The sequence below is a fragment of the Myotis davidii genome, unplaced genomic scaffold (genome assembly GCF_000327345.1).
Source record: "Myotis davidii unplaced genomic scaffold, ASM32734v1 scaffold577, whole genome shotgun sequence".
Lineage (NCBI taxonomy): Eukaryota > Metazoa > Chordata > Mammalia > Chiroptera > Vespertilionidae > Myotis > Myotis davidii.
In genome coordinates this window covers 1,698,936-1,708,645 of record NW_006289082.1, presented here as the reverse complement: position 1 = coordinate 1,708,645, position 9,710 = coordinate 1,698,936, and the positions used below count along the sequence as shown (strand labels likewise).

The window sequence follows — 9,710 nt, the reverse complement described above, 5'->3', positions numbered from 1 at the left end:
ATCCAGGCTGGCCAGGCACCCAAGCGGGACCCCCACCCTGATCTGGGACACACTTCAGGGCAAACCAGCCGGCCCCCACCCGTGCACCAGGCCTCTATACTATACTGTGCACGGCGGGACAACGCGAGCTGCCATCCGGGCCCCATGTGCAGCCCTGGGCAGCAGGGCATAAGCCCCGCCCCCAGCCTGGACCCATATGTGCCACCTAAGCCCCACACTGCTAAGCCCCGCCCCCAGCCGGGACCCTATGACTATTGGAGAGCAGGAAAGTGCCTCTGGGCCCTGGGTCGCTGTGGTGATATGGCCATCGGTAAGTAGAAAAATGTGGCCTGTAGGCAGCCCCCAGCTGTACCTGATCCAGGAGCAGGAAAGCCCGGCCTGGGGGCAGCCCCAAGCTGGGCCTGTTCCCCTGTCGCCATGGCGATCCTGGAGCAGGAAAGCCTGGCTTGCAAGCAGCACCCCCATCCTGGCCATAGCTCAAGGGAGAGTACAACATGCAGTGGAGGCCAGGAGCCTGAGAGATCAACACAGAGGGACTCCTGCTCCAAGCCTCCATGGTGTGGCTAGGGGCAGGCCCCCAGCATACAGACACATCACTTTTGGGAACTTTCTGTCTTTCGCTGGCCACTTTGAAGATTCTTACTTTGTCATTGGTGTTTGCCAATCTACACTAATAAAAGAGAAACATGCAAATTGGTGTCACTCCGTTACACCCACCAGCCAATCAGGATGAGCATGCAAAATAACCCAACAAAGATGGCGGTTTATTTGCATATGCAAGCACGGAGCAAAGACTGAAGGCTCTGGCGGGAGTGAAGGCCTGGGTCCTGGGTGCTGGAGGAAAACTGGTGCTGGCAGCCAGGGGAAGGGAAGGACTATTGCATAAATCTCTTTGTGCATCGAGCCTCTAGTATATATATATATAAAAGCCTAAGTGATTGGCCGACCAGCCAACTGACCACTCAACCAGTAGCTATGATGCACACTGACCACCAGGGGACAGATGCTCAATGCACAGGCATGGAAACATGGAATAGACTGATGAATTTCAGAGGGAAGCGGGGAGGGAGGAGGGCGGGAAGAGATTAACCAAAGATCTTATGTTCATACTAGAGGTCCCTCGGCCTCGCCTGCGCCCACTTGCAATCTGGGACCCCCCCGGGGGATGTTGGACTGCCGGTTTTGGCCCGATCTCTAGGCCAGGCCGAGGGACCCCACCGGAGCATGAATCTGTGCACCAGGCCTCTAGTATCATGCATGGGAGGGGTGTGTCCCTAAGCCTGGCCTGCACCCTCTCCAATCTGGGACCCCTTGGGGGATGTCTTACTGCCAGTGTAGGCCTGATCCCACAAAGATTGGGCCTCAACCGGCAGTCAGGCATCCCTCTCACAATCCAGGACTGCTGGCTCCTAACTGCTCACCTGCCTGCCTGATCGTCCCTAACCACTTCTGCCTGCCAGCCTGATCGCCCCCTAACTGCTCCCCTGCTGGCCTGATTGATGCCTAACTGCTCCCCTACCGGCCCAATTGCCCCCAACTGCCCGCCTCTGCAGGCCTTGGCACCGTCTGACTGCCCCCTGGTCGCCCCCAACTGCACCCCCCCGCCAGCCTGCTCGCCCCAGGCAGCCTGCTGTTCAGTCGTTTGGTCGTCCCTCACAAACCCCCCTGCTGGCCTTGTCGCCCCAAACAGCCTGCTGTTTGCTCTTTACTGTTACTATGACGGTGTCCCAGACAATTTGCATATTCCTCTATTATTAGTATAGATGTTACAACTATATTAAAAGGCAAGATAATCTTGGCCATATTTTCATTTTTTAATATCTGGGCCTTCTCTAGCTATTATAAGATCAGAAGTACCTGAAGATAGAGTATGAGGTGGTGGAAATTCTATAGTATTGGCAGACCCAGATTCTAATTTTATTGCTACCTTTAGTTAGTGTGTAACCCTGGGCAAGTCACTACACTTTTCTGGTGTTCCATTTTCTTACCTATAAAATGAAAGTAAAGATTCTTTAAAGTTCATTTCTTCTTTAAGAATATTGATTTTGATCCCAGAAGTCATATCATTTGGGAATTCAAGTCCTTCAGGGTCATTAGGGCTTTGTTTTTAAAATTGTTTTGATATTTGAGAGTAGGGTGTTAAAATACTATTTATTAAATCCTTCTTAAACGCATAAATAAAATGTTTGTGCCCTTTTGCAGTGGCAACTGAATCCAGCAGGAACTTGTGTTCTTGAACGAAATGAGCCTGAAAGCAGAGAGAGTAAGTATTTACAAGTCCTTTTTGAGGTTAACTTTATTGCTGAGAAGTAATGATGCATTGTGAATTTTAATGAAATTGTTGGAGTCTTAGACAGAGGATACTCTTTTTCCAGGTTCGATTTTTGCCACTCAGTTTGCTCACAAGCATTTGTTTACCATATACTAGGTGTGATGGAAAGTGCTGGCTAGTAATTAGTCCTGCATAATCTGCAGTTTAATATAAATAATCATATACAAAATGATTTCATAAATTAAATTTATATGAAATAGTAAACAACAGTGTTCTTCCATACCAAAACAAAAGCTTTTTGGATGGTTTGACAGGAAAACTGCATATAAGTAATACAGCTGGATCTAGGGCCAAATTATGAGGATGTATGAATTCTTATTAGAGTAAAGCCACATTTGCTCAGATTTGTCAGAGACTAGAAATGTTCCGGGTATTTGGATATTCTAATTAACTATCAGTCATCACACCTACCATAAATGAATTGCTAGTCTTCAAAGCTTTATTATTTGCATACTGACACAGACATTTTGAAAGTAATAGAATCTTTGGGAGATTTACAATTCCTTAGGCACATTAATTTTGAACATTAGTTATTGGTGTACAATATTATTTTTAAATACTAGCTATGCTAGCTTGTTGATTGTTTGTATTCTAGGTAAGTGGAAGTTTATAAGGTAAAGTTTCCTTGATAATAACAATGATTTGATTATCCTGAAAAATCAGGAAATATAAATATCTTTATGAAAATAATTTCTATGTAAATATCTTGATTTTCTTTGTTCTGAATTAGCTTTATTTTATTCAAATAGTAATCTGGAAAAAAATACATATTTATGCTTCAGCTTTCTTTTTTTAAATTTATCAGGAAAAATAAGTAAAAGGGGAAAAAAAGATATACCCAGAGTGTGACAAAAGTAGGTTTACAGTTGTGTATACATGAAACCATTTATTCTTGTATTATTATTTATTAATTATTGTATTCTTTTCCATATGAACAACTAAAAACCTACTTTTGCCTCACCCATCATATATGTGGATCTGATTAAAGAATGTATATTCAATAACAGTGCTTGAGGGGATCAGTTAATAATTCCGTTATTAGAGAAAGGACTCAAAAAACCTTAACCGTAAAAAGATGAATTAATTTATCTATGATAAAATTAAGAATATATGTTCATCAAAAGATACATTAAAAGAGGACAAAGGCAAGCCATGGAATAAGAGAAGATATTTACCACTTATCATCAACAAAGGACTTGTGTCCAGGATTTATTGTTTCCAGATCATTAAGGAAAAGGAAGATATGCTTTGGTTAGAAGTCCCAAGATTGGGCGGAGGGTTCGTGATTAGGAGAAAACAAGAGAGAGGCATCTGGCTGCTGGCAGTGTTTTATTTATTGACGGGATGATGGTTAAATGTATGTTTGCTTTGTGACAGTTCATTGAACTGTTAAGTTCATGTTTTGTATGTATTTTTTAAGAAGTGTTTCATATCAACAAATAATACCTCTCTCGCCCTAGTCAGTTTGGCTTAGTGGATAGAGCATTGGCCCGTGGAATGAAGGGTCCCCAGTTCTATTCATACCGTGTACCTTGTTTGCAGTCTCCATCCCCACCCCTGGTCCAGGAGCTTCCGGGAGGCAACCAATCAATGTGTCTCTTTCACATCAATGTTTCCCTCTCTCAGTCTCTCCCCCTTCCTGCCACTCTCTCTAAAAATAAATGGGGAAAATATCCTCGGGTAAGGATTAACAATAATAATAATAACAACAATAATAAGTAAAAATAAATAATATCCCTGTCTTTCTCAATGTTATAACAGCTTTATTGATATAATTCACACACCATAAATTTGCCCCTTGAAAATATAAAATTCAATGGTTTTTAGTGTATTCATAGAGTTGTGCAACCTCACCACAACCTAATTTCAGAACATTTTCATTATCTCAAAAAGAAACCTTTCCATTTGTATTCACTCCCATTTTCATTCCCCCTGTCTCCAGGCAACCACTAATCTGCTTTGGTTTTTGAAATCATCTATTCTGACCATTTCATATAACTTTTAATTGACACATTGTACACAATTAAAAGGTACACAATCATCTATTCTGACCATTTCATATAAGTAGATTACTTTCTAACTTTGGAATCAGCTGAGAAACAGACACAGGACTCAAACAGATGAAAATCAAAACACCAATTTTATTGCAAGACTGAGGCTTGGACTCTCCCAAGTCAGACTTTATGGTATTTTGTCCTTCCTTACTCTCTGACCTACCCACCCCAACCAAGTCTAGACCTTGAAAAAGTACTCAGGGAGAGTCTGTCCAGCTTCGAGGAGACTTGCTGATTTATACCCTCTCAGATCCAGCAGCAGGGACAAAAGAGAAGGGAGGCAGGTAGTGTGAGTAATTACTTCCAATCTGTATAACTGGAACTCAAATAACCCATAACATTCTTTTTAAGAAATCACAGGGCATTGAAGAAAATAAGGGAAATATCCTGGTACTACTGTTTCCTTGGGGGGAAATAGAAATAAGAGGAACAGTTTAATAGAATTAAATAGCAACAGTCAGTAAACACAAAGCCAGGTTACCTTGGGGACAAATGTCCATATAAGTTGGGACCTTGAGAATAAGTAAGTCTATGGCCTGCTGCAGTGGAGAACTAAGCCTGAGACTCCCACATGAAGCTTGGCGTCCGCCAGGGAAGCTAAAAGGCTCCCACTCAGGTACACCTCCTGACAGAAGGAAATGCAAATTTTCTCAGAAGGAAAGTGATCCCAACGCAGGCCCACAGGATATAATAACATATGAGCTCATAATTTAAAAATAACCATACATAGTGGGAAATATGCCACCATGAGTAAGAGTGAACAGAAATAACAAACAGCATAGACCCCCAAGGATTTTATGTTTTGGAGTTATGAAATAGAGGCTATAAAATGTTTAGGAAGTAAAATATGCTATTTAAAAAAGCACAGAACAAGCAATTATAAAAAATGACCAGGGAGATTTGAAAAGAATCAGATAGGATTTAGAGAAATAAAAATATACTTGTTAAAAAAACTCAGTGGCTGAGTTAAAGCACTGTTTATTAATGGCATGCTATTGGTTTTTTGAGTGGCACAGTCTTTATGGGGTACTGATCCATGAGTGGTGGAACATTTAGCATCCCTGACAGAGATGGCAATGCACATCACAGGCTAAGAATCGACTATTCAATTTATAATGCTGAAAAAATGGTAATCCATATAGAAAAACAATATTGGGTTCTTGCTTTACATGATATAAAAATCAATTATAAAAATATTAAAAACTTAAGTAGAAAAGGTAATTTTTAGACCAAGGGTTTCTGTTTTAGAACAGTTTTCAGTTCACAGAAAAATTCAGGGGAAGATACAGAGAGTCCCATATACCACTTACCCCTACACATGAATGGCTTCCCCCATTATCCAGATCTTCCCCAGAGTGGTACATTTGTTGCAACTGATGAACCAACTTTGACATATCATAATCACCCAAAGTCCATGTTTACATTATAAATTCACTCATGATGTACATTTTATGGGTTTGGATAAATATATAAGGACATGTATGTATCATTATGGCATCATACAGAGTATTTTCACTGCCCTAAAAATCTTCTGTGTTCTACTTATTTTTCTTGCACCCTCTCTTCAACCCTTGTCAACCACTTTTTTTTTTAGCCATAGTTTTGCCTTTTCCAGAATGTCATATAGTTAGATCATACAGTATGTCACCTTTTCAGAATGGCTACTTTCTTAGTAATATGAATTTAAGGTTCCTTCATGTCTTTTCATGGTTTTATAGCTCATTTCTTTTTAGTGCTGAATACGATTACATTGTCTGATGTACATAGTTTATCTATTCACCTACTGAAGGACATCTTGATTACTTCCAAATAATTTCAGTTATGAATGAAGCTGCTGTAAGCATCTGTGTACATTTTTGTGTGGACATATTTTCACTTTTGGATACATACCAAAGAGCATGACTGCTGGATCGTATGATAAAGAGTATGTCTAGTTTTGTAATAAACTGCCAAATTGTCTTACAAAGTGGCTGTATCATTTTGCACTCCCACCAGCAGTGAATATGACTTCCTATTGTTCCACATCCTCTCAGCATTTGGTGTTGTCAGTGTTCTCGATTTTGGCCATTCAAATAGGTGTACAGTGGTATCTTGTTCTTTTAAATGAACTGGTGGTAAACTGCCCAGTATTTTTAATAGCATTTCTTAAGGCATTGGGCTAATGGTAAGCACTTAGTCCATGCTAGGCACATGTTAGTAGGTAGGTCTTTTTATTTATTTATTTTAATCCTCACTCAAGGACTTTTTAAATTGATTGAGAGAGAGAGAGAGAGAGAGAGAGAGAGAGAGAGAGAGAGAGGAGAGAGAGAGAGAGAAACATAAACATTAATCAGTTGCCTCCTGTATGAGCCAAGATGGGATCAAATCCAAAACCTAGGTATGTTTCCTGACCAGGAATCAAACCCACCACCTTTTTTAGTGTATGGGACCATGCTCCAACCAACTGAGCCACCCATCCAGGGCAGTATCTTGTTTTAATTTGCATTTCCCTGATGACATTTATGTGGTACATCCTTTCGTATGCGTATTTTCCATCTGCATATCTCAATTGCATATTGACTTTTGGATATTCACCTTGTATCCTCCAACCTTGATGTAAATCACTTATTAGTTCCAGGAGGTATTTTTTTCAGTTCTTTCGGATTATGTGAACAAAGATCTTTAATTCCTTCCTTCCCAAGCTGTATTCCTTTCCTTGTCTTGTGGCATATAGCTAGAATTTCCACTCTGATGGGGAAGGAGTGGTGAGGGAGGAGGATATTCTGGCCTTGTACCTGATTGTGTTGGAAAGCTCAGAGTGCCTCACCATTAAGTATGATGTTATTTGTAGATATTATTTTTATTTCTGTTTTTTGTTAATACCCAAGGAAATTTTTTAAAAAATCTTCATTGTTGAGAATATCTACACTAATAAAAGAGAAACATGGTAATTGGCGTACGACCGCTACCCTTTTCATTGGCTAATCAGCGAGATATGCAAATTAACTGACAGCCAAGATGGCCACTGGCAGACAGGCAGCTTGAAACTAACATGAGGCTTCCTTGCCTAGGTGACGGAGGAAACCAACGTTCCCGCCTACCGCTGCAGGCCTCTGAGCCTGCAGTTTGAAACATTTTAACAAATAAGGCCGGACTTAGAGCCATAACCTCCCCATCAGCCCTGCCCTGAGTGTGACAGTGGCGGCACCCCAACCCGATTGGTCCTGCTCTGTGGGTGATAGAGGGTGGCGCCCCAACCCCCCCACACGCCCTGCTCTGTGTGTGACGGGGCGGTGCCCCAACTCACCTATCAGCCCTACTCTGTGAGTGACAGGGGGGAGGGCCCCAAACCAGAAGGCCCAGCATGTGAGAGGGCACAAGTGGGGCTGAGGGACTCCCCGACCCCCACCAGTGCACAAATTTTTGTGCACCGGGCCTCTAGTTATACATGTTCCCCTTTCCCGCCCCCCATAACCCTCCTCTACCCGGTTCGCGCCCCACCCCAGGCCTTTACCACCCTGCTGTCTGTGTCCATAGGTAATGCATATATGCATGTATGATCTTTGTTTAATCCCACCACTGCCTCCCCGCTTCCCTCTGAGAGTCGTCAGTCTGTTCCATGTATCCATGCCTCTGGTTCTATTTTATTCATCTGTTTATTTTGTTCATTAGATTTATTGTTCATTTATTTTGATTTTTAGATTCAACTGTTGATACGTATTTATTGCCATTTTATTGTTCGTATTTTTTATCTTTTTCTTCTCGTCCTCCTCCTCCTTCGTCTTCTTAAAGAGCACCCTTCAATTGCTCTGATTGGGTTTTTTTTTGCTTCTTCATACTCCAAACCATTGATTTGATTCTTGGAATCCTCTACTCTACTGTTGAATTTCTGTAAATTATTCTCTATTTTAGTTAGTGTATGCTTAATTTCTGACTGGTTCTTTTTCATGTCTGACATTCTCACTAAGATCCTTGAAAGTCTCACTGTCCCTTGAGGCTCTCATTAAATCCCTTGAAGTTCTCATTAAGCAACCTTGTAACCATTGTTTTGGACTCTATCCAGTAGTTTGCTGTTTGCATTACTTTCATTTGTGACATGCTTCTTTGTCTCTGCATTTTGCCTGCTTCCCTGTGTTTGTTTTTAAGTATTAGGTGGAGCTGCTAAGTCTCCTGGAGTTAGTAGAGTGGCCTTGTGTAGTAGGTGTTCTGTAGGGCCCAGTGACTCAGCCTCCCCAGTCATCTGAGCTGAGCACTGTAGGTGTGCCCCTGTGTGGGCTGTGTGCACAGTCTTGTTGTAGTTGCTGTTGGCATCACTGGGAGGAATTGATCTCCAGGCCAGTTGGCTATGAAGACCAGCTGTGTCTACAAGGGAAGAGCTGCTGTGCAGGGGATACTTCTATAGAGCAGGACTTGCTTCAGCAGGGCTTAGGTGTGCACTGAATCTGCCCCTTGAGTGTGTCACTTGTGGATGAGTAGACTTGTAATCTGTTATGGTCTGAAGCTGTCTGGGGCCTCCCAGGATTTGCATGTCAGCCACTACCTGGGGCCACCTGGCAGGAGCTACAGAGAGATCTGTAGATGGCTGCTATTTGTATTGGGCTAGGAAGTACCCGGGTGAGGCCAAGCTGTGAAGCAAGGTAGGCTGGTGCTAGTGCCGGGTCTTGGGCCTCTTATTAATAGGTTTGGGCCATGCTGACACCAACTGCTATTTGTTCGAGAGATTTTTAGGAAAGTCTACAGCCTGAGGCAGAACAGGGCATTTATATGGAAAAGCTGCTGCAAACAGCTTAGGTGGGGCTGCAAATTGGATGGGGTGGGGTCTCAGGGAATCACCTTGACAGAGTGAACAGTGTGAGCCAGGCTGATGGAAACTCAAATATGGCTGCCAGTCAGTTCTGAGGCAGGGGAGGTCCCAGTACAAGAACAATGACCCCTGTGAGCACCCACATCAACAAGCTAAAAAAACAAAAATCTTATGATCATATGAATAGATACAGAAAAGCATTTGACAAAATTCAACACCAAAAAGTCATGATAAAAACTCTCAGTAAATTAAGAATAAAGAATATCTACAGCTCTGGCCAGTGTAGTTCAGTGGTTAGAGTGTCAGTCTGAAGGGTCATGGATTTAATCTCTGGTCAAAGGCATGTACCTGTGTTATGGGTTCGATTCCGGGTCCCAGTGGGGGCGCATGTAGGAGGCAACCAATCCATGTGTCTCTCTGATATTGATGTTTCTCTCCCCCCCACCCCCCGCCCTTCCACTCTCTTTAAAAATCTATGGGAAAAAATTTTGTCGGTTCTTTTTTTTACGTGATTTTTTAAAAAATAAATCTTATTGTTCAG

The 9,710-nt window shown here is 42.2% G+C and overlaps 1 protein-coding gene across 1 annotated transcript in view; it reads left to right on the top strand.

The window, feature by feature from the left end:
- CDADC1 (cytidine and dCMP deaminase domain containing 1) overlaps positions 1-9,710 on the top strand; it is a 66,898-nt gene that overhangs the window by 52,151 nt on the left and 5,037 nt on the right. The window contains exon 9 of the mRNA XM_006761236.2: positions 2,203-2,263. Coding sequence (XP_006761299.2) covers positions 2,203-2,263 — 61 coding nt within the window. The remainder of the gene's footprint in view (positions 1-2,202; positions 2,264-9,710) is intronic.